We start from the raw sequence: 25,006 nt of genomic DNA on the forward strand, positions 1-25,006 counted from the left end.
TCGTACTGATTTTTTCTTCTAAAAAAATAACAATGCTATTTTTGTAAAAAAGGCAATAATTACAACAACTGGGCGGAGTTATGGATAGCGGGGTGCAGGATGAACGTGTCGTCTGCAATAACCTCAATCAAACATGGCGCTTTCTCAGTCCGCGCTGCAACTGTGCCGGCCGTTCCGATCGACTTTTTACAGGTGTATCTATTCGGGGAAAGCTTTAAGAGCGCAGTATGCTATTCAAGACAAGGAAGATTTCAAATCAAAAGTACTGAACAGCAAGAAACCGGTCGTCGTGAACTTCCGGGCGAGGTAAGGAAGCTGCCTTGCTAGTACGGAAGTCGCGTGGTGCTAGGACGGTTTCATGCCTCCCATAGCAACAAGAAAACCGGGGGGGCTTAGGGCTTAGCGCCTTGTGAAATATAGAAACCGAGATCATTACTGTAGGCTTCGAGGGGTTACGGAGCAGGAAATGAGGTTCTGTTTTTTTTTTTTTTTTTTTTCCCTTTTGCGTTCAGGTTGATTTATGTCTGCTAACGTTGTTTCCGAAGTTGGCGCGGTCTTTATTTCTAGCGTTCAGGTTGATTCATGTCTGCTAACGTTGTTTCGGAAGTTGGCGCGGTCTTTATTTCTAATATGGTTGACGTTCGTCCTTGATTTGTATCCGTATTATTTGCAGCTGGTGTGGGCCGTGCAAGATGTTGACTCCTCGCCTAGAGTCGGCGGTTGACGCCAGAGGCGAGAAGCTGGACCTTGCCAAAGTAGACATCGACCAACAGGCTGACCTTGCATTGGAGTACGAGGTGTGTCATGAACGGCCAGTTACGAAATGTGCCGTTGTTTATTTTGAATCGGCTCCTGGGAACTTCAGTGCAGCTAATGCACATTTTGCTAGCAAGCGTTGTTTTGGAAGCACGCCACGAATCATGAAAGGTGATATGGCGATAAATTAGTTTCAGTTTCTACCTTGGTGTACGTGTGAGCTGCCACCACACCTTACTGACAGTACTATCTGCTACCGTAGCAGCCAGCCGCGAGATTCTGGGATTCTTGTTCGAATGACCACAAGCAGGCTTTACCAGATGCCGTGCGAGTGAATTAAGGTCTATAGTTTCTACGCAATTCAACCCTCATGGCCGTCTCGCACACTGCAGACGTTTTCCTGTAGCCTATGCAAGGGTGGGAGGGGACTGGAAGGCATAAATGTCGGCTTTATTTGTTTATTCATTTCTATGCAAGCAAAACACCGTCTGTTGTCAAGCAAAGGGCTGAAAAAAGTTGCACAAGGTACGATTCCAGTTTAAGAAAAGTTAAGTTTCCCATGAAGAATGACATACCATACACGGTTGTTGTCAGGTCTCAACAATCGTTGAGTAGAAAAGCAAGTGTACTTTTGAGTAACTTCAGTAAGATACTTCCAGAAACATGTCCGGGGATGGGCAACTTTGCTTGAGCACTGGTGTACACCCACCAAATTTTTTAGCAATATCATGGGAGCGTTGATCTGCACTGTATAATGGAGCAACGCGGCAAACTCGGTGCGAGTTGCTGCATGTGCACTAAGCACTGGCCGTGGCGGCTGTCGTCTGCTAGGCTGTTCCAAGAGCAGAAAACTTCCCCCGATTTTTTTCCTTCACTAATCACATATCACACTGCCGGCTAACGGTGCAAAGAGGGCAAGTGAAAGTGACTACCGTAATTACCCGATTCTAACGCGCACCCTATTTTCCTGGCAAAAAAACCCCCGAAAAACTTGCACCTCCGATTGTAACGTGCACGGAACTTTGTGAGCAAGAAAAACGAATGCGAGAGAAACGGGCGATTTATTTCTTGAAGTAATCTAACTCATCTCACTCCTCGTCGCTCTCCGCTGACCACATCTCGTCCTTGGTGCTGTCAAGCGCGTTCACGATGCCACACTTCTGAACGAACGTTCAACCATGGTCGATGGGATCGTGGCCCACGCCTCGCACGCCGATCCCGCGAGCTTCGCCAGAGGCGCACGCTTCAGCCGACCGCTCGTTTTGAACGCGTGAGAGCCGCTGCTGCTATTTCTGTTATCAAGCGTCCAAGTGGAACGATTTGACGATTTGTGTGAACGCCGATAGAAAAGTCTAGGCGCCTGAGCTTCCTGAGTCCGAAAAATCGTTGCTAAAAGTTTTGGCGCCATATTGAGATGGTGATGGCGATGGGTGGGACGACATTTCCGCTGTTTCGGCAGTTTCGGTTTCGTATCCGATTCTAAGGCGCATGCGATTTTTCGACCTATTTTTCCGGGAAAAAAGTGCGCGTTAGAATCGGGTAAGTACGGTAATAGCCGCAGCCGCAACATTCCACGAGCGAATCTCGAATTGTGCGTTTTTTTGGGTTTTGTGAATTATTAGAGCCACGGGCCTTCTCGTGAACCAGGAATGTGAGTATGCAAAGCACTGTCATAAGCAAAGGAAACGATTTGGGGTTGCGCTGAGCTCCTGGAAAGGTCTAGCAGACGAGGGCTGCCACAGCCAGTGCTTAGTGCGTGTTTGCAGCGTCACTCCGTCATACGATGTTGATCAGCCGAGCGGTCAATGCTCCCATGATACTGACAAAAAATTGGGCAGGTGTATCTTCGTTAAATGCTCCAATTATGGCACCATTTTCCTGCAGCGTTGAATAAGTAACAGAAAATTAAGAGGCTTTCTTATATGGCTTATATTTATGACGAAGAGCAAACATGGTACATTTTCGAGCATCCCTGTAACGCATGCATGGTGAAGGGAATGAATATCTATGATAATCCTGTGGTTCAGTTTGACCGCAGTAAACTTGACTTGCCTATTCATGAAGACAATAATGAAATGTCGGCAAATGACAATGTCGCGCACAAAATTTGACTAAAAAAATTGAGCCATTTTTTTATAGATACATTGGAGGCAGATGACTTGGTTTTAAGCAGAATGTAAAGCAGTTAACGAGTATTCTGTAAACTTATGAGCTGCATGCAGCTGACGCATAACTTAAATAACTTAATGTCTGCGACGTGAGCCAGAGGTATACATTGAATGTGAAGTTGTAAAAGTTATGAGCAAGAACACAGAAATCATACCTGAATTGTTAAGAAAGTGTACCAAGGAGCTCTTCTCATTCTAAAGGTTATTGCCCCAGCTCACAACTTGCCCCTGAAGCTTCACGCTGACGAGTTGAGTGAATAAATAAATGGACGTAAACCAAGAAGGCCTTACGTCACATGCAAAATCCAAAAATTCATGCTGGGGAATTGAATAAATAGATGTGGAGTATTGAGCTCTGTTTGTGGCAACATTACTTGTGTGGTTTCCCGCTAAATAGTGCCTACTGCACACGCAACCCACTAGCTGCAATTTATGCTGCTAAAAAGATAAAAATGCATTCCAAGTTTGTTATGCATAGCCAGCACCCAATGTTCTCTTGTTTAACTTGTATAACTACCGTAAAGTTCTGAGCGAACGCCTACCCCCCTTTAGGGGTGAAATATTAAATTTACTAGAAGACACCTAAGATCGCCCATCCTCTAAAATCGATGGCTTTAAACGATGAGTGAGCAAAATAAACACTTATTTGTCCTTTCCGCACATGAGCCGAAAGTTCAGCCATCTTATACTTTTTCTTGATATTTCCGCAGTTTTGGTTGGTGGTGCGGCCACTTTTTTTTTTTTAGTTTTTCGCACCCGACCCCAAAAAATCGCCCATCCTGTGTATATATTTTTTTTTCTCTTGATATCTCTGTACTTTGGGTGGGCGTTCTTTCGGAACTTTACGGTAGTCTTGCATGAAGCTTTGTTTCCTAGCCTTTTAAAAGGCACTTCTCGCGGAGTGCAGTGCATTAAGCTGTTACTTCGTTCATCTCAATTGCGCACGAAAACCTGCCGTGATGTCAAGCCCCGATCAACTCGCATCGGGCAAGAATGAAATGGGGCCGTCGATGTTGCCGTTACTCAAAAACTTGTTCACTTTTATCTTTTGTTCCAGGTTGAAGCGGTGCCAGCTGTGATCATGTTCAAAGACGGGCAAGTGGTTGACCGCTTCCTCGGCCTCAAGGATCAAGACCAGATTAACAGCTTCCTGGACAAGACGGTCGGGTCGTCGTAATCCAGTTGAGCGAGACAGTTGTGTTTAGTTTGTTCTCGGATGTTGTATATAAGCAGCTTCTATAAAGCACCGACACAGTGCTGAATTCGTGTTTTACATTGCTGAATTCGTGTTTTACATTCAGAGAAAAGAGCGCTACACATTACAGAACAGTTTATTGTGGGAGCAGCAGTTACGAGCACAATATTCAGAAATGCAACATTGGCGCGTTTGATTTGGCTATTTACACAACTGATGCAATGTGACTCGTGTTTAACCAGCATGGTCCCAACAAAAGATTTGATGCAAACAAGCTCAAATTCGGAAAAAAAAACCCCAAAAAACTGTAGTTGTGCAAAGCAGAGGATGTACCATAAAATACAGAGCAAGCGCAGACATGAAACCTACGTCTGCTAAGAGTTCATTTAGAGCTGAAAATTGAAATTGTAGGGCACATGATGGGATGACCTGTTGAAGATGATGGCTGTTGTAGAACACGCTGAAAAGCTCTTCCCAGGTGGGGCACTGGAGAGCATTGCTGCAAAGTCGGTAATGAGAGAGGACATTTATCTGGATTTAGTTTTTTCATTTGAAACGTGAGAGAGACCTAATCAGTGGAAATGTGGCAGCGTTACACCTTTACAGCTGGGAATGCTGTTGGCACCTACGCTTGTCAGGAGGCGTTTAGTCCAAGCCGCTAAATATCAATTTTGGATGAAGCAGAAGAACATGCAGTGTTCTTGTTTGGCTCGCTGCACAGCGCTCTGTGAAGCCTGCAAGTAGTTCCCACAGATTCCCTTGTAAACAAACGCATCACCTGGTAATTTTGAGAATTCCTGCAAAATAAGCTGTGGCAAAACAGACTTTGTAACCAGCGGAGATGCCACTAGCTTGAGCCTGTGCTCTTTGCAGTAGGAACTACCATCCATGCTTTGCTGTGTCCCATTAATGCCACAAGTTGCAATTACTTGATGCCACTTAAACTCGGAGGGGAAGTCTGTAGCAATATATTTGAACAAAATTCTGCACATTTTAGGAGCTTTTATGAAGGTGGCAGAATATGCTGGCATCATTCCGTTAAACTTGTTTAAGAACTTTTGTTTCATAATACACGCACTCTCATAGAAGCTGGGAACTCTAAGAAGCTATGCATACTCACAAAAAGGTGGGACCATATATTACATGACACAGATTATAGGTTGATGCAAATCCAGCATAATCCAAGAAGCTCAGCCCTTTGAGAACATACCACAGAGTCTCTGGTGGCATTATCACTTATCCTGCAAAACCCACCTGTTGTGGGGTATGGCCTTGGGCACCAAGCATTTTACACATTGCATATTTATGTTCAAATCACTGCAACAATTCTTCATTTCATGATGTCTGATGTAACTAACACGTCGTAGACGGCTTGGCGCTGACACGTTTTGGCACACTCAAGCTGCCGATAACATCTACTGGTTTAAAGAAAAGAAAAAAAAAAAGGTGTAACCAAGGCCAATTTTCTCGTCTTCTACATCTAAAGTCAACTCTGTAAAGTATGTAAAATAAATCACACTCCCTGCGAGAGGAACATCTAAAGAACTACGAGCCTAACGCTTCAACTAAACGTTTCCTCCACTTACGAGCAGAACGGTTGCTTTTACAGCTTTTGTGTTTGGCTACCCTGTTGCTGTAGAGCTGAGAAATCGTATACAAGTGTAACAACTGCACTGAGCCATTACGAGTGAGACTGGTGTCATCGTTCCCTCCAACGGCTGTTAATTGCACTTCGATTACGGCTGAGCAACAACTAATCGAAGCATTTATTTAAAGGGGCCGTGCAGACAAAAATACAAGTTTGTTTTATTCAAGAAATGTATTTTATAGTGCCCCCAGCGCTTGTCCGGCAGCAAATGATGCCACATTCACAGAGAAATTAATCAATTTAGGTTAAAATTTTGATTCTCCCGCCAAATTGTGCGTTTTCGGGACGTCAGCAATGAAGTCATAGGTGCGCGTATTCAAACGAACTTCCACTGCGTCATTCGGCTCAACAGCCTTGCTTGCCATCAGTCCTCCCAGATGGCGCTACCATACTCGAGTAATCCATGGACTGCTGTCTGCCGTTGCTTTGGTTTTGACCGTATTTGCACCTGGCTTGTTTTTGTTACTGTAGAAACTAATCATTTTGTGAAACATAGGGTATCCTTGATGAACACGGTCACATAAGACGATGACGCTTATGCCAATCGGCCAGTGTCGTGTACGACAACTCCAAAGTGGCGGAGTGCTGTGCAGCTAAAACGACCATAGTGCGCCCAGTACCAACAGCAGTGCGCATCGGTACTTCCATGTTTATGTGTATTTTCGTAACTTTCATTGTTTACCCCACGATTCTTACTGCTGTTAAATGAATGTGCAATACATTTAAGCGCAAATAAATAGCTTGTTCGTCGGCCTCAGCCAATCGCACAGCTGGGCATATGACATAATAGGTTCTGTTGCGGGAAATGAGCTAGTGGGTCGCATGGCCATTCCCTTTTTTCCTAATTATATAGCGTATTTGAGTGGAGTGCACGTTAAACATGGTGTCAGTATGACTCTAACGAGGCAATCTTTCAAATGAACCAAACTTGTGTTGTGTCTGCATGGCCCTTTAAACACCAAAGTTGACCATAATGCAGATAAAACGAGAGCTACACCAAAGATAAACATCTAATAAAGCCTCCCTGCAAATAGTTTGGTTCGACGGCATGACTTTCGTAGAAACCACCCAAGACTTCTATCTATATTCACCAAACACTACCAGAAGTAACGCGGAAATTACAAGAACGTCATGACTGCACGCGGCTTCACACTGGCTAGCAAAGACGTGCTTAAAATCCTCGTTTCTGGGCTTGATTGGACAACATTTGCTTCGTGCATTATTCCAATACATTAGTGCACATGTACACACACTGAAAAAGCAGGACACACAGAACGAGGACATACAACAGATTACTGCCACATGTAACGTTTATAAGCATGAAAACAGCAAAACATCTAGTATCTGAGAAGACTTGTACATTAATAATTGCCTTTCTCACACACGATATGAGTTGTGAAATGCATTTGAGAAGAAAAAAACATCAAAGGCCAAATAACACTTACAGAACTGACATTGCAGAAGAAGACAATGGGTTACGTCCCGAGAACAGTGTGGTATTGCACATAGAGCACACATTAAACAGATTCATCTCCACAGCACAAAAAATAACGGGACAAATTTTTTTGCGCTGTTTTTGCGCCATTATTTTTTGCGCTGTGAAGACAGATCTGTACCAACTAGCTCGGTTTTCTACGCCACACATTGAACAATTGTGCTCCAACAGTTACAAATTACAAACATGCATCTTGTAAATACAATTCGTCACCAGTCCTCAAGAAACAACGCCTCGAGTAAGTTGGCAACAATATTGAGGTACCATTTAACGATGAGCATCTTAACACAGAAAGGGAAGGGGGGAGGGGACTCGACGTTCAACATACTCTCGGTCGCAACAACATATCTCCTGGTGTGCCCGTGACAACAGCCACTGATGGTGTGTGAACAAGTGGTAGCGAGGTTAACGAGAAAACACTCACGATAGGTACCCAGACGGGTACCTAGATAACACCCACATAGGTACACGTCCACCCGACAACAGTGGTCAGATGCACAAATAAGTGCAAAGCTTCAAGGCATTGCACCTTTAGTACAACAACAGGGTGTACACAACTGGCACCACAAGCGATAGACGTGCTGTACAAGAACAAGCGCTACAGCTGAGCAGCGTTTTGAGAGCGACGACGACACTGCAAAATTGCGCAATTTTTGCACGAGTTTTGCGTGCGCTAAGATTTGCACGCCGAATGGGTTGCTCAGTGCAACAACTGTCACCACTGAATGCGTCCAAAATAATGCCATCTGGGAATGCTATTCAAAACTGAGTGAAGATGGTCATGCTGAAACCACATTGGGCATTGCTGAGCTTTTATCTGCATTTTCAGGGCATGGCTTCGTGTTAAGAATAGTGTGGCAAACCCGTTGCTACAGTGAGAGCAGCAATGACACTTCCAAGCTTATTGCGCGACAGTTACTTAAGGTCTCTCTCCAATGCCTCAATTTCTCCCGTAAAAAGCTCTATGCATAAATAACCACACATGACTTAGCTTCTACTCAGTTGTCCCTTCAATGCATACAAAAATTTTTTTTTTAATTTCCTCCTCCAAGGATGCCTCCACGTGCCCTTCAACATGCCCTCTGAATTGAGCTATGTAAAATCAAAGGTAGTTTGTAAATACTATAGGAGCACAATGAGATGAGGTTGCGGGTGCTATGTATGAAGGGTAAACACAGCTCCAAAAGCTATGCCACACATGGATCAAATGCAAGAGGGATGCTGCTGAAGCAGCCGAATATTGCCAAATTGAAGTGTTTACTTTCCAATGCAGTTGAAGTTACAATTGCCACTGTTTTCTGGCAAAGAACAGAACCTGCCTTCGAAAAAGAACAGCGGCTGGCACATTCACTTGGAAAGGAGCACTGATCCATATCGAGTGTTCATCCCCACATGGTTTACATGTCGAGCCAATGTGCTTAGCTAGGACTCAATCAGCACGCCAGTTTTGTATCTGGAAGTCTACAATCTGCTGGCACTGAACTAGCTCGTTTGATCATACTGGCGTGTCCTCACATAAGGTTCTGCATGAATGCAGGCAAAGCTGGCAGCATGGATATTTCGGCACTGGTTAATAACGATCGACTACTCAGGGTCCTAGACTCTGCTGAAACACAGAGCAGCTGGCAATACTGCACTCTGCCAGACAATTAGAGCACCAAAAATGGCAGGCCTCCGCCTCCTTGTTTGCTAGTCCCGGACGGTATTCTTGAGACTCGTGCGGGAATACACTTCAAAAACGAGCGCGAAATTTGCACCTCACGAGGCAACCGGGGGCAATGCCAATTGATACAGCCCAGCTTTGCCTGCAGTTTAAAAGAGGGTGCTGTCAGTGCGGATGTATGGCCAGTGTCTGGCCGATGTCTGGCCAATGTCCGGCCAATGTGTGGCAATGTGCCAGAGGAAGAGAAAGAGTTCAGAGCGTCCGCCCCCCGCGCTCCCGCTGGGCGAAACGCGCCAGTATTTGCTATTGGACCCGTCGCTGCTGCAGCCGCAGGCGCTTAGCGCGCCCCTTCATGATGGCGAAGTACAGCCAGGGCAGCAGTGCCCGCACCAGCAGCACCAGCCGGGGGACGAAGCTGGCCACCACCAGGTCTGTGCGCTTGTTCACCACGGCCTCCAGCACAATGTCCGCCACGTCCTCGGGGGCCATCCCTGTGGCAGTTGTCTCGTCCATCACTGCGGCGGGGCAGGAAGGAGGGGACAGACAGAACGGCCGATGGGTAAAAAGGGAGCGATGACGATCCCTTGTGGCGCACATCTTCAGAACTCACTTCCGTGCATGATGTTACGGGCTAGTACAGAGGGATTCGTTGGTGGTAGCAGTTTACAATAACTAGGTCTACCACCATATTGTCAAGGCAGCAGCGATTGGAATGCTCTGGACTGTGTGCTACGAGATCTAAGAACATCACTGTTTTCAGTGAAGAAAGTTGCAAATGACCAGATGACATGGAATCAGTGGTGTCTTTCCGATAATACCAACTATTATTGCAGAACAGAATACATTTAATTTCCCTAACTCATAGCATAAGTTGACGTAGTGCAAGTCGACGAAGTAAAGCACAAGGTTTGCATCTCTAAGCAGAGGAATGCCGATGGAACTTGGAACAGAAAGGCATCTCGTGGCTCCAAAAGTAGAATAGAGGGATGCAACAATCGCAGGATGACGAGATGTTGGCAGGAAGCTGGAGAGGCTCAACAAGGTTCGTACACTCTTCCAAGGCAAAAATTCAAGGATTTTCAAGGACCAGAAAATACATTTTCAAGGACCCCATCTAATGGTTTATGTGGGATTATTTATAATATAACTTTTTCAACACAACGCAAAAGTTGTGTATTGCACAATACCTAAGAACATTAGTTAAAATAAGTACTAACGAGTTGTTGAAAGCACCCCAGCTTTATTTTTTTTTAGTTGGTGTTTAGAAGTAGGTCTTTCTTTGTTTTTCCTGTTTTTCTCAGGCGGTTTTATTTCACAATGCATGCAATGTTGCTTGTATCACATGCTTTGTCATCAAGGGTGTCAGCTAAGATATTAAATAAGCAACTGTTGCCCTTATGTTGTCAATTTCCTCTTCGAGAATACATCTTTTTGACTGCTTTTTTTGCAAGCTGCTCTTTTTTTGAGATTCAAGATTTTGGAACATTTGTTTCTATATAAGTCATAATTAGTGGATTCATCAAGGAGGATGACGTAAGTCGTATTGCTATATCTCCCGTCGAGCGGGCCAGAAATATCATGGCAGATTGCATCATAGCAGGTTAGATTGACAAGTACCTGCTCCTAATGTTGCCTCGTACCTAACAAAAATTCACTAAATGTGTTTTAACTTTGTGTGATAACGCTGAGACTGGATTGTTACAATATTTTTTGCATTAGTTAAAACTTACAATCCAAGATTAACATTGTAAATCCTTGTGAAAAGACAGATCCACTGATAATCACCCATAAAAATCAAGGGTTTTCAAGGACCGCTAAAAAATTCCAGGACTTTCAAGGCCATGAAATTGACACTTCTAAATTCAAGGGTTTTCAAGGTTTTCAAGGACCTGTGCGAACCCTGCTCAAGTCTAGAGGGCGTTCACTGGTAAACAAACCGATCAGCAACAACAAGACAACACACTCACACAGGCTGCTGGACATTTGTAGTGTCTCAACAAACTCGGTGGCTGATAGCACAGGCACTCCACACAACAACAAATGATAAAGATACGACGAGCCGACTGCTATCGACATCACAACACAAACATTGGAGATGAAGACACTGTATGCAACACAAGGAACAAGGAAAATCGAAAGAAGAGCAACGACATCTCACTGCAATTCTAGCGGCTACTGTTTCTGTGGACTATGTATCTAGAAGACATTACTTTTGAATGCGGGCACTAAAATTCGGCACAGAAATACTGCCCTTTTCACTTAAACAGAAGGCATAGAATTACTGTAACTACGGTGCAGTGGCCTGTGCTGTAACAAAAATGCAGTCAGCTCTGCCTTTTTCGAGGGAGGGGGAAGGAGACAGGACACTATCAGTTGCCACAAATGCTGCAGGGGAATGCTAAACGCCACCAAGGCGGGCAAATTTCCTGACCAAACACGATTCTGGAAATAGGTCGCTTATCACACTGCACACCTTGTGGTGAGCAGGGACGTAGCCAGAGGGGGGGTCGGGGGTTTCGACCTCCTCTGAATTTTTTTCCAGACTTATTGTTCCTTTCGGCAAAATTAATCCCTTCGGAAAACCAATACACCCCCCCCCCCCCCCCCCCTTCCCCGAAAAAAACTTCCGGCTTTGGCCCTGGTGGTGAGAGCGCGGTGAAATAAAGTGAAAAACGACATGTGGCCTAGAAGACGAGCCTCAAGTTGCGCTAGCGAGAGTTCCTTCATGCTCAGTAGTAACATTTTTTTTTGTATCCTTCGCTTTTGCCGCAAATGCAGCTGGCAAGAGCAACTCAAACTCATGCTCAATAAACAAATAACTTTGGTATGAAAGGTTCGCCACCTTTAGATAAAGGTATATATTTACACACACAGAGTGTTACATCGATAAATGGAACATCTTAAAATTTTTTTTTCTGAGAGAACTGCTGCTCCATTCACGCTCATACTTCACGCGAAGGTTGCATTGTGTGGTTTATTATGTTTGACACCGGGAAAAATAACGGTACTTACCTGTTTATGCTGAAAAAAAAAGAAAAAACGATTTTCGCCTATGGGAAAATGGTGGCCAATTTGGACGTGCAAGCCAACCTTGGAATGACGGCGTCACCCAGGATATGAAAAACGGAACGCGCGATGGGGATTTGCACTAGGAAGGCGCAAAATGAGGTAGCAGACGATCAGGAAACCTCTTTTGTCGATAGTTTATGATGGCCACAAATAGTTACATAAGAGATGATATGAATCATAATACAAGTATTCCTGTGGTTCATAGTTGTCAATACCGGTCATCTGGTTTCAGATCGTCCATTGCCAGCTGTGCCAGGTTGCCCTTCTTTCCGAAATAAGGCTCAGGATTGTTTGTTCATGTTTGTTGCTTTGTTCTCGTTTTGCTTTTTTTTATTCTGTGCGTGTGTGCCTGTGCTCGTGACATGGTGTCATGAGATCGTTCACTGCACGTGAACAGGTTGCCATTCCGTCTGCAGTGATTGATCTCATGACGCCATGTCATGAGCTATTTCAGAATAAGTAGGTATGTAGCGTCGTTTCTTCCAGTGTCAAACAAAATAGACCACAAAATGCAACCTTCGTGCGAAGTATGAACGGAGCAGCGGTTCTCCAGGGAAAAAATTTTAAGGTGCTCTATTTATCACTACAGTCGAACACGGATATATCGAACTCCAAGGGGGTCGCGAATTAGTTCGATATATGAAAAATTCGATATAAAAAATATGGGCTCTGAGACCTCACCTATGAAGGACGATCACTTACCGATTGTCGCATTCAAGAATGACAACTAATTCCGCACTCACGACGCAACAGGACGCTTTATTTCCGTGAAAAAAAATCGCTGATCTTAGCCTGCTTCTTCGTCCAGGAAATGAAATTAAAGACGCTGGTCTCGATCTTCTCGAGGCTGCACAACTAGGAAATTCCAGCAGTACGCTGCGCCTTCGCACACCATGCACAACACGCACGTAAAAGAAGAACAGCGCGCACGTACCACAATAACTTTGAAGGTAACAATTCCAAGGCTCTCTGAACGGACTCCAACAAAGCGCTCGCGATGGTCACCTCCGAGAGAAACAGTGATCTCCGAAAGGTGCGGGACAACTCGCCAAACAGCAGCAACAGCAGCAAAATGCAAAAGAAGGAGGAGGCCGCCAGCGGCTTCGTTCCCTCTTCCCTTTCCCGATACGACATCGGGGGAAAACAGACCCAGAGAGAGAGAAAAAAAAACTCTTTTTCGGCAAACTGAGGAACGTGCGCAGCCGCAAAAAAAAAAAAAAAAAAAAAAAAAAGGACGCACGCAGTCGGGGCATTTTTACCTCGCACTGTCACATTTTCCGAGCGTTCGGGCTTGTGTGCCTAGAGAGATTTAGCATACCGGGCTCCGTCCGCTAACGGTACGGCGGCCGTTAGCAGGGCCCGACTGGGCAAGCGCAAATTCGTTCCGGTAGGGGGAATTAGTTCCGCGAGCCAGTCTTCGCCATGCGCACACATTCCTCACATCCTCCTCAACCTCAATCGGGGGTGCAGCGACCGCCGAAGCGCACCTTCCAGCTCGCGCGACGTTCGATATACCCGATGTTGGAAAAAATACGGTTCGATATAAACGTACGAATTCCTATACTTTTACACAGAATTTTCAAGGGGATAATTTATGAGTTCGATATAGACAATAATTCGATATACCCGTGTTCGATATATCCGTGTTCGACTGTATATTTAGCCTTCATAGATTATGAGAAAGCATTTGACTTGGTCGAAACCCTAGCAGTCATTCAGGCATTACGGAACCAGGGGGTAGATGAGCAATACGTAAGAATACTAGAGGATATCTACAATGAGTCTACAGCTACCATCATCCTCCATAGGGAGAGCAGTAAAATACCTATAAGGATGGGTGTCAGACAAGGAGACGCAATCTCTCCAATGTTATTCACAGCATGCTCACAAGAAGTATTCAGAACGTTGGATTGGGAACAGGTGGGAGTAAGGGTTAATGGAGAATACCTCAGTAACCTCAGATTTGCTGATGACGTTGCGTTGCTAAGTAACTCGGGAGACGAATTGCAAAGCATGCTTTCTGCACTGGGCGAACAGAGTAGAACCATGGGCCTGAAAATTAATATGCAGAAAACTAAAGTAATGATCAATAACCTCGGGACAGCACAGCAGTTTGAGATAGGTGGCGAGGCAGTGGAAGTGGTAAGCGAATATATCTACTTAGGCCAAGTTGTGACCCCAGATCCCAACCATGAGGCAGAGATAATTAGAAGAATCAGAATGGGGTGGGGTGCATATGGCAGACATTCCCAGATAATGAATAGCAGCCTACCATTGTCGCTGAAAAAGAAAGTGTATGACAGCTGCATCTTACCGGTACTCACCTACGGGGCAGAAACTTGGAGGCTCACTAAGAGGGTTCAACTTAAATTGAGAACGACTCAGCGGGCAATGGAGCGGAAAATGCTAGGTGTAACATTAAGGGACAAGAAGAGAGCGGAGTGGGTCAGGGAGCAAACTGGTGTTAAAGACATATTAGTAGAAGTTAAGAAGAAGAAATGGACGTGGGCAGGGCATGTAATGCGAAGGCAAGATAACCGCTGGTCATTAAGGGTAACAGAGTGGATCCCTAGAGAAGGCAAGCGCTGCAGGGGGCGGCAGAAAGTTAGATGGGCAGATGAGATCAAGAAGTTTGCGGGGATAAATTGGCCACAGTTGGCACAGGACCGAGGTAATAGGAGAATACTGGGAGAGGCCTTTGCCCTGCAGTGGGCGTAGATAGGCTGGTGATGATGATGATGATGATTTATCAATGTAACACCCTGGATATAAATATAAATTAATTAATTTAAATATAATTACATATTAATAATTAGTGGGGTGGTGAGCATTCGGCAGGCATTCTCAGATAATGAATGCCAGCCTACCATTGTCACCAAAGAGGAAAGTGTACGACAGATGCATCTTACCGGTACCTACCTACAGGGCAGAAACTTGGAGTCTCACTAAAAGGGTTCAACTTAAATTGAGGACGACTCAGCGATCAATGGAACGGAAGATGATAGGTGTAATGCTAACGGGCAAGAAGAGAGCGGAGTGGGTCAGGGAGCAAACTGGTGTTAAAGACATATTAGTAGAAATTAAGAAGAAGAAATGGACGTGGGCAGGGCATGTAATGCGAAGGCAAGATGACCGTTTGTCATTAAGGGTGACAGGGTAGATTCCCAGAGAAGCAAGCGTGGCAGGGGGCGGCAGTAAGTTAGGTGGGAAGATGAGATCAAGAAGTCTGCGGCTATAAATTGTTCGCAGTTAGCACAGGACCAGGATTATTGCAGATCCATGGGAGAGGCTTTTGCCCTGCAGTGGGCATAGATAGGCTGGTGATGGTGATGATGATGATGAATCAACAGAATCAGCTTCCTGTTGTGATACCTGTGTATACACGTTGCCATGTGTCAACCAAGGTAAAGCGAGAACAGCAACAGACAATGGCACACGTATATACACCAGGTCAAAACATGAAAAAACGTGTAAACGACAGCAGACGAGTCTCTCCAACAACGTTCCACTCACCGCCGTACACAGCGCCGCTGCCGGTGAGTGCGTTCATGGACAGGTTGGTGCGGATGTAGCCCGGGGACACCACGCACACGTGGATGTTGTACTGTGCCACCTCAGACAGCAAGCTGTCAAAGAAGGCCTGCGTCGCGTGCTTGGAGGCCGCGTCTGCAACAACAGGGTCACACCAGGCTTGCACCGGGCTTGCACTACAGGCCACCACCAGAAGACTTCCCCCAAAAGAATCAGGGGACACAACAAACCAGAGCCAGAGCTGCCTGGGGAAACCCAATGCAGCTATACTTTGTCACGCATGGTGTTGTGGCATTACCACTTGCATACTGTTCGACATCTGCACTTGCCGTCAGTAAACAAAGTGCGCAGGCACTGCCGTCCATGTTAGTTTTATTTTAGGAGTGAAGCCCCTTAGGGGCTGGGGCTGTCGTCATCGTAACCGTCGCTTCATGTACTCACGGTACTAAAACACCAGGAAACTTATTTACACCTCGTGCTAGAACATAATGCGTACTAAAAAAAAACACCGGGACACTCGTTTACGCCTCGCGCCGGAGAGCTTCGTGCTTCAAAGACAAGAGACTTGTACAGCAAAGTTGTATTCCTCTACCTCTCAACAGTTTCATCTCCGCTGGCAAAAATGCCAAAGCTGAAAGAATACACTGCACGCTTCGCCCCTCCCCAGGTTTCCCGTTAAGTGAAGATATCCCGGGATTGTTTTCTGGAGCCATTTCGGTCATTCTTTCAAGATGTAAATTTTCACTTGGTGCAGGGTGAACACGCCACACTTTAAAACGGGAGTGCTGCTAAATCGCAAGGTACAAGCCAATTTTTCTTTACTACTTTTCATTCACTAGCACAAGGGTCGCAAGTTTTTTTTTTTTTTTTTACACGTTTGCTTAGCCAGTTTTCATTTTTTGTAATCGTTATTGCTTTACCACAAAAATGGTTTATAAACAGATAACAATACTGTTCCAAACAACCAAAGCTTTCCTAGTTTGGAACAGAGAGTGTTTATCCCATCTGGAGCAGAGGAAGTTGGTTGGTCACAAAATAGACGACAGTACCTCAAATGCAACATAACAGTGCAATGTAGTAGCAAAACAACAAGCCAGCCAGTAGAAACCACAAGTTAAATTATTTCGTGGGAAGAAATAAACTTACACCTGTGATGCTCAGTGTGATCAACAACAGTACAAGGAAGAATGCACTAAATGAGTTCTGTCGAGAATTGTGGACATTAGAAAATCGGACGAGTTGGCCTTTTAAGTTGGCAGATATATTAATGAAGCAGGAAAAATACATGTTGGCCCTTTAATATAAACGGATGCAAACTGCATATTGGCTCCTTTCCCCCCCCCACAGAAACCCGACTGTTTTGTGTGAAGCTTTGGAACAAGAAAGTGACGCAACAAACTCACATATCTGGCCCCGTATTTAAAGCTACAGGCATTTTGAAGCTACTGATTATTGGTGACCGATTTGTCGCCAGTACCGATTCCTTTCAACTCATATAATAGTTAAGACGAATTCAATAAACTGGCTGTACGCCCATTTATCTAGTAAATGAGAATAACAACAGCAACAAAAGTTTGTCGCAGCAGAAAAGGCATGATGCCTGGCACTAGCCTTGAGTAGACATCATCAGTGCGCAGATTAGACTTTACGTGCACTCACGACTTACACACACACACATACAAAAGTGCTCTAACAGTGGTACGCCACCAGAAAACACGTCAAAGAAAGCGCATAGATAATAAAAAAAACAGAACTCACACGCTGAGCGAAAGGGCAGGCCAATCTTTCCCTGCACGCTGCTGATGGCAACAATGGTTCCTTCCCGCATGTCCATCATGCTGGGCAGAATCGCTGCACAGGGGCACCAGGGGAGAGCAGGCACCTTTGTGAACACTGCCCCCTCCAATTAAAAGATGTGCAAAGCAGGCTCGCTTGTTCAACAGGCATGAATTAAATGGAGAGTGGAGCGGCCGCAGCTGTAGAAGCACAGATCCTTGGCACGCCATAAGGCGTGGTCTCATATAGCGACCCAACCTAACCCAACTCTGCTCCAAACGTGGTGCACAGCATGATAATTGCAGATGTGATTGTGAAGTACTGTTACATTATTGCAGAGATGCGACAAGGACAAGATCTCAATGTCACTAGACTATGCACAGGGGTTTCAGGTGTTGTCATGATAAAGAAATTGTCGAACAATACCTAGACAAGGTTTAAAAGTTTGCAATTCAAATAAATGCGCAACGATTCACACAATGCCTAGCTTCAGCGACTGTGGTAATTACTAGGCAAGGCGGGCAATTTTCAGCAAAGCAGGATCAGGATTTTGAACAGAGATTACCACCTGGCTAGAAATGCAAACTCTATAGCAGCACTGACACCATACTCGATGGCGTCTAGCTGTCGCGCCAATTACAACACCACGCGCACCTTTGGTGAGCGCCACGTGGCCAAAGTAGTTGACCATCATGAGCTTGACGTCCACTTCAATGGAGGTGTCGCAGGCATCGCCCCTGTAGCTGATGCCCCCGCTGTTGACCAGGATGTCGATGCGGCCATGGATCCGCAGTGCCTGCTGGGCCTTCTCAGCAATGGCCGAGAGGTCCGCCAAGTCCAGCTGGATCACCTCTGGCGTATGGTGCACTGACGGCTGCTGCAAGGTGGCAGAGCAAGAATGCATCAGGGCTCCCCAAAATTTTACCGTATTTACCCGATTCTAACGCGCCCCCGATTCTAACGCGCACCCGATTTTCCAGGCAAAAAAAACAAAAAAACTTGCACCTCCGATTTTAACGCGCACGGGACTTTGTGACCCAGACAAATGAATGTGAGAGAAACGGGCGATTTATTTCCCGAAGTAATCTCACTCATCTCCCTCCTCGTCGCTCTCCGCTGACCACAACATCTCGGCATCGGTGCCTTCAAGCGCGTTCGCGATGCCACACTTCTGAACGAACGTTCAACCATGGTCGATGGTATCATGGCCCACGCCTCGCACGCCCATCCCGAGAGCTTCTCCAGAGGTAGAAGCTTGAGCCGACCGTTCGTTTTGAACGCGTGGGAGCCGCTGCAGCCATTGCTGTTATCAAGCGCGCAAGTGAAACGATTTGACGATTTGTGTGAACGCCGATAGAAAAACCTAGACGCCTAGGCTTCCTGCCATAGAATACTTGCTGCGTCCGAAAAATCGTTGCTAAAAGCTGTGGCGCCATCTTGAGATGGCGATGGCGATGTGTAGGACGAAATTTCCGCTGTTTCGGCAGTTTCGGGTTTGTATCCGATTCTAACGCGCATGCGATTTTTCGGCCTATTTTTTCGGAAAAAAAGCGCGCGTTAGAATCGGGTAAATACGGTATTTCTAAGGCAATAATAAAGGTTTCAAACATTCCAACTGTAGCGCTTTTTTTTTAGGTATGCACGGTGAATACCTCAGTATGCTGGGTGCATACCTCCCTATGCATGGTGTATACCTCCGCATGCATGGCATATAGCCCTGTATGCACGGTGTATACCTTCGTATACGCCGTATGCAGTGGTATTACGTATGTAAATGCACACAATGCTGCCCCGTTTTGCATATTATAACAAATTGTTTTTTCACACCCCTGTCCCACTCTCAGTTGCGTGACTTCAAACGAGAAATGGGAATAGGATGTGTTAACAGACCAAAAGAAAAAAATACTAATTCTTAAAGGCCATCTCAATTTCAGCCTCAACTAGGAAGGGCAATAACAGGGCACTTGTGATATAAAGATATTATTAGCGAGACACGTAAGTGAGTGTAAAAACATAGTTACACTGCATACGAGTTTCTTTTATTCGAAAGATTTCGTGTTTTATAGAGTTCCTAGCTCTAGTCTGGCAGCAAATGATGCCGTATTCACTGAGAAATTGATCAATTTAGGTTAAAATTCTGATTCTCCTGCCAAATCGTGCGTTTTCGGGACGTCAGCAATGAAGTCATAAGCGCACGTATACAAACTAACTTACACTGCATGATTCGGCTGCAGCGCTGCTTGCCGTCAGCCTTCCCAGATGGCGCTACTGTACTCATGCACGGGCCGTTGTCTGCCGTTGCTTTGTTTTTTGACCATATTTGCACCTGGCTTGTTTTTGTTACTGTAGAAAGTAATTGTTTCGTGAAATGTGGAATACCCTATACAAACAGGGTTGTAAGACAACGTCGCTTACGCCAATCGGCCCGTGCATGTAAGATGATTGTAGGGTTTAACGCGCCAACGCAACGCAGGAGATGGGGCGCGCCGTAGTGGAGGGCTCCAGATTAATTTCTACCACCTGGGGATATTTAACGTGCGCCGAAATCTCAAACACACGGGCGTTTTTTTCTTTTCACCTCCATCAGAAAAGCGGCCGCCGCGGCCGGGAATCAAACCCGCGACCTCGTGCTCAGCAACGCAACGCCTTAGCCACTCAGCTACCGTGGCGGGTCGTGTGTGTAAGGCAACTCGAAAGTAGCGGACTGCTGTGCAGCTAAAATAAACATAGTGCACGCAGTACCAACAACTGTATGCATTGGTACTTCTATGTTTACGTGTGCTTTCGTAACTTCCACTGTTTATCCCCCCCATTTTTACTGCTATAAAAAGAATGTACCCTATATTTAAGTGCAAATAGCTCATTCAGAAAGCTTATAAGCTCTGCCTAATTTGCGTTTGCTTTCACCAGCCTCCGCCAATCGCAGAGCTGGCTGGTATGATCTCATAGGTTCTGTTGCGGGAAATGAGCTAGTGGGTCGTATGGCCTTTTTTTTTTCCTATTTAAATAGCTTATTTGAGCGAAGTGTGTGTTAAAAATGGTAGCAGTATGATTCTAACAAGGCAATCTTTCAAATGAACCAAACTTGTGTTTTGTCTTCATGGCCCCTTTAAAAATCAGAATTTGTCGACTACACCTAAACTTTTTCAGCCAACTTGCGGGTATTTTTTCCCCCAAAACAATGGTTTTAGTGTGCCATTTTTCTCGCAACATCCGCCGCTCTGATTTGGTGGTGCAGAGCAGGTTTTAACAGACTGCAAGTGTGTTGCGCGAACAACCAGACATCTGATATTAACCATAAACTAGGTGAACACCAAAACATTTCTAACTGTATGGCACTAAACTACAACGGAAACCAATGCATATAATGTCAATGCGGAAACCAATGCTTCTGCTAAGTAGTGAACTGAAAAGGATTACCAGAGTTTAACTGCGCAGTGCGGCCGAAAATGGAAGCTTTAATATATCTTTTACGACATTCCTACGCACTGCCCACAGCAACAGAATGTTTATTTTCTCGTTTTTACACATAATAGGTTTGCACACTGCAACGTGTTGCCTTTGTTATATTGGTATCATTTCATCGTTACTGGTCTTATCCATCGAGACGAAATCCTGCTAACGCCCTACAAGTGTTTACATGTATGGGCACACTGGTGTACCATGGCCTCACTGGTGTACGTTGCACACTGCAACGTTTTGCCTTTGTTATATTGGTATCATTTCATTGTTATTGGTCTTACCCATTGGGACAAAATCCTGCTAACGCCCTACAAGTGTTTACATGTATGGGCTCACTGGTGTACTATAAAAAATACTTTTCTTTTTATAAATACTACAGAATACTTTACAGCAAGCAATTAGTAAACACCTTGCACTATGAAAGACACTATACACATACTACCGAAATAGTATTAATACTAGTGTACTAAATACCTTCTCGTGCACACATTTTGGTGCAAACTTTTCACAACTCGCAGCAATACAATAACCAATACTTGAAGTGCTACACAGTGCCAGAAGAGCCTTTTGGTACGAGTTTCACGAGACTCCTCCACTCACACCGGAGTCAAATTCTGGAAGTTTTACGCTCCAAAGCTACACCTGTGGCTATTAAGGCATGCTGTAGTGGAAGGCTCCAGATTAATTTCAACCTCTGGTGATCTTCAGCAATCTTAACACACGGACTTCACTGTTTTTCATCGCAATCTGATAGGCAGCCGATGTCGACAGGATCGAACCTAAATCCTTGGGCTCATCAGCACAACGCCTTCTCTGCAGAGCTAGCGAGACAAGTAGAAGTAAAGCACAGGACACAGACACAAGGACTATAAGTTTTAATTTTATTGGCATGCCTCTGTATAACGCTTGCACCAGCATTCACCCACCCAATTTACGGGACAGGTGGAAGAAAAAAAACAAAACGCACTTCTGCCACCCAACTCACCTGCACCGACTGGAGAAGGTCCTCTTTCACCCTTTCGAGCTCGGCGACACGGCGTGAAGCAAGAATCACCTTGCAGCCAGCAGCGAAGAACTTGTGTGCCAGAGCTGCAAACGAGACGCAGCTTGCCACCGTGCTCTGCTCGCTGCGAGTTGTGTCTGCGGTAGTTTTTGACGCAGTAGCGAAAACTTCCCGCTTTGCAGTTGAGTGCCCCGTAGGCACTATGCACATACATGCATGCCTGTGCCAAAACCCCACTGAGCACAGGCATGAGTGATCCGGAAGCCATTGGAACACTGTTCTCTGTGGGGTAACTTTTGCTTTGTTGCTCCTACAGAACCACGCTATCATCGCACTGACATTGCACGGAAACTTTAAACTCTCACAACAGTACTCATTACTGCACCACTCTTCTTGGGTTTCAAAAAATGGCTAGAAGACAGCAGGGCTTTCACATGCAAAGAAAGCATTTGAGATGGAAAAAAAGCTAATTTCTTTAGTCAATATCACATGCGCAACAGTGTCCAGCTGTAGGCCGGGCCCCTACCAATTGCCGTATTTATCAAATTGTACGGGCTCAATTACCATTAAAAAAATCAATTTCACACACCTACCGACTAAGCGGCTGGTACTAATAATTTCGCCTACATTGTACGAATAATTCGCGTACTGCAACAAAAACGTCTACTATATAAACAGATTGTGATAACATTGCAACAGACGCACAGGAACAACAGTTTATGAAATAATATGGCTTTAATTCAAGGCAACAGAACGCCACCTAAGGTTCGCGCTTCACTCGCTCATTTATCCACAACTTATCTCTCCGTTATATAATTCAGTGACGGAATCGTCCATCAGCGAAGGAAGAGATAACTTGAGGCGAAGAGTTAATTGGAGCAGCGATAACTGTCATCCGGCGTGCCGGGCGGTACAGGCGCAGTGCAGGTCTGGATCGCCGGCTGAAAATCGATCGATAACGTGTTTGTTTTGACATGGCATCTTTGTTTTCAACACGCTCAATGCGTGCATCTCGACCGCAACTTGCACGCCGACATAGCTGGGCTCGCGCACAGCGGTGACTCGTGTATTACTCCAACAAAAACAACAATCAAACCGCGAACAAAAAAGCTCGCTGCGACGTATATGAGCACAAGGAAACGGAACGGTGCAACGAAAAAAAAAACTGGCGTACCTTCTCCGAGGCCTGAACTGGCTCCGGTGATCAGCACGACTTTATCCTGCAAGCAGCCGGCCTTCAGCGAGCCCCAGCGCAGCCGGTACAGCTTGTAGACGATGTAGGGAAAGACGAGGGGCAAGCAAATGCCCCCGGCCAAGAGGCGAAACCAGTGAAACACCCCGGACATCGCCGCCCGACCCGACCAGATGCCCTGGAAACGCGGGGACCGGGGCATGTTTTTCTGCGTCGCTTCACGTCGCCTGGCGTCCCGTTTCACGGTTGAGACATACGGGAGAACACGAGAGAGGTAGCAGATTCATTCATGACTCCGCAATGGCTATGCCCCCACCTCGATTACCAACCATCTCCCCTCCCGCAGCCTAGTTTTAGCGATTTAGCGACCACTCAAATCGGCTTTCCCCTTCGATTCGGTATCTCTGCCGCCGTGATAAGGGCGGCGATATCGTGGAAAGTGATAAGTGACGAGGGAAAGGCAAGAACAAACTGGTTTGCTCACGTCTGCTGGCGAAGACGCTTGCGCCGCTGCCACGGCCCAGACACACAACAGGGAGATTGACCGACCACGGCGAGAAGCTAGCTGCACCACAACGCACCTTCAGGTGGTCGCCTCGTATTTCCCTAGGCGGCGCCGGATTTTCCCTGCTTCCTGCTTCGCCGGAATTAGCAGAACCAATCACACGATCGGTTGCTCATCTCGCTCATCTCGAGATAAGTGGCGGGCCAGATTAACGCATATAAACTCTGGTGAATGCAATAATCGAAGCAATAATCGAAGCTGGCTAGGCTTTGCGGAAAGGCTGTAGCTGGACGGAACGGAGCGCTGCGGGTTATCCTTCTGTCCAGACGGAATACAATTGAGAGCTTAGCTTTCCGTCTAGACGGAGCCGGCGTGAAATTTGTACACTTTCCGTCCAGAGAATTCTGAAGAGGGAGCATGGCGTCTAATCAGCCGGTTTTGCTTTCGTCTGCACGGAAACTGTACAAATTTAACGTAGAGGTTGCGGTTTGATTCCCCTCGGACATGCTTTTTTTTTTTTTTTTTTGCGTGGTTGTGCCAGCGTTTTGTAACAGCTAACTTCGTGCCCACTCTACAATTGACGCGGTGAGAGTAGTCGGTCTTGATTTGCACTCAACCGGCTGCTCAGCTGATGCTCACTGGAGCCGAGGCCGACGTATCCAGCGCCAGAGTTCCGATCATCTGTAGTTCGTAATGGTGATTACTAATTAACGGTTATACTGGCTAGTCAATGAGCGGAAGCAGTTCGTTCGGCTGGGTAAACAAAGACTGCTCTCGCTGCTTGTTGTGAAGCGGGCGAGGTCGAGCTTGTCTGTTCGTTTGACGGCCGATCGTCTTTTAATCAAACGTGACTCAGGCTAGCAATGAGCGGAAGTCTGGACAGAACGCTAGCCACAGCCTTGCGGAAAAGCCAGCTTTCGCGAGATTGCTCTGTAGCGATAAGACGACTGCAGCACATTGGCGGATCCAGAGGGGGGGTCCGGATGTCCTGACCCCCCCCTCAATTTGGGAATTTGTACCCCCTAGAAGATGACCCCTCAGGTAGCAGAAAAAGTCTAGTTGAATATTTTTTTTTCTATTTCTTGTATTTGTGGTTTGAAATATTTCAGTGAATAAAAAAAGACTACTATCTTCATCCTCCTTTTTATCATCATCATCATCACTGGTAGAAGCTGACTCCCCCCTCAGAAAAAACCTGGATCCGCCCCTGCTGCAGCATTACACTGAGTTTCGTTTACTTTCCATAATTAGCTCACCGTGTAGTAGTAAACGATTCCAAATTCTTGGAGCATACGATGTTTTAGCGAACCACTCCCGAAAGAAATTATATAACGTTGAACAGCGCAAAAAACAAAAAATCTTGCCAGTTTTAGTCATCTAATGATGACTACATAACTGTGGAACATTTTTTTTTCAGAAATAATTAGCACAAATAAACAAATTTTAGTTTTCAGGCAAACTACATCACGTCGCCGCTTAATTCTAGCCATTCTATGTAGTTTGTCCTAGCAGACAAACATGGGGCTGTTCTTTTAAGTTTCAT

The 25,006-nt window shown here is 45.6% G+C and overlaps 2 protein-coding genes across 4 annotated transcripts; one reads left to right on the plus strand and one right to left on the minus strand.

Moving 5' to 3' along the window:
- Window positions 1–103: 103 nt before the first annotated feature.
- Window positions 104–4,186, plus strand: LOC144138140 (thioredoxin, mitochondrial-like). Its single transcript, XM_077670271.1, has 3 exons — window positions 104–306; window positions 674–797; window positions 3,982–4,186. Exons 1-3 carry the CDS (start codon window positions 134–136, stop codon window positions 4,099–4,101), a joined length of 417 nt encoding a protein of 138 aa, XP_077526397.1. The 5' UTR covers window positions 104–133; the 3' UTR covers window positions 4,102–4,186.
- Window positions 4,187–4,237: 51 nt separating this feature from the next.
- LOC144138137 (dehydrogenase/reductase SDR family protein 7-like) lies at window positions 4,238–23,584 on the minus strand. 3 transcript variants are annotated; one of them, XM_077670265.1, is made up of 7 exons: window positions 23,443–23,584; window positions 22,941–23,136; window positions 21,749–21,903; window positions 17,956–18,178; window positions 17,284–17,376; window positions 15,508–15,660; window positions 4,238–9,440 (listed from the first exon to the last, which is right to left on the minus strand). In XM_077670265.1, the coding sequence occupies exons 2-7, from the start codon at window positions 23,110–23,112 to the stop codon at window positions 9,229–9,231; spliced, it is 1,008 nt and encodes a 335-aa protein (XP_077526391.1). In that variant the 5' UTR covers window positions 23,113–23,136; window positions 23,443–23,584; the 3' UTR covers window positions 4,238–9,228. The 3 variants fall into 3 exon arrangements, with proteins under 3 accessions (XP_077526391.1, XP_077526390.1, XP_077526392.1); XM_077670264.1 differs by having other exon boundaries at window positions 22,941–23,185; window positions 23,443–23,565; XM_077670266.1 differs by lacking the exon at window positions 23,443–23,584 and having other exon boundaries at window positions 21,749–21,852; window positions 22,941–23,388.
- Window positions 23,585–25,006: the final 1,422 nt, after the last annotated feature.

Source organism: Haemaphysalis longicornis, unplaced genomic scaffold, assembly GCF_048455015.1.
Source record: "Haemaphysalis longicornis isolate Haplotype H1 unplaced genomic scaffold, Haemaphysalis longicornis Haplotype H1 scaffold_5, whole genome shotgun sequence".
NCBI classification, from domain to species: Eukaryota; Metazoa; Arthropoda; class Arachnida; order Ixodida; family Ixodidae; genus Haemaphysalis; species Haemaphysalis longicornis.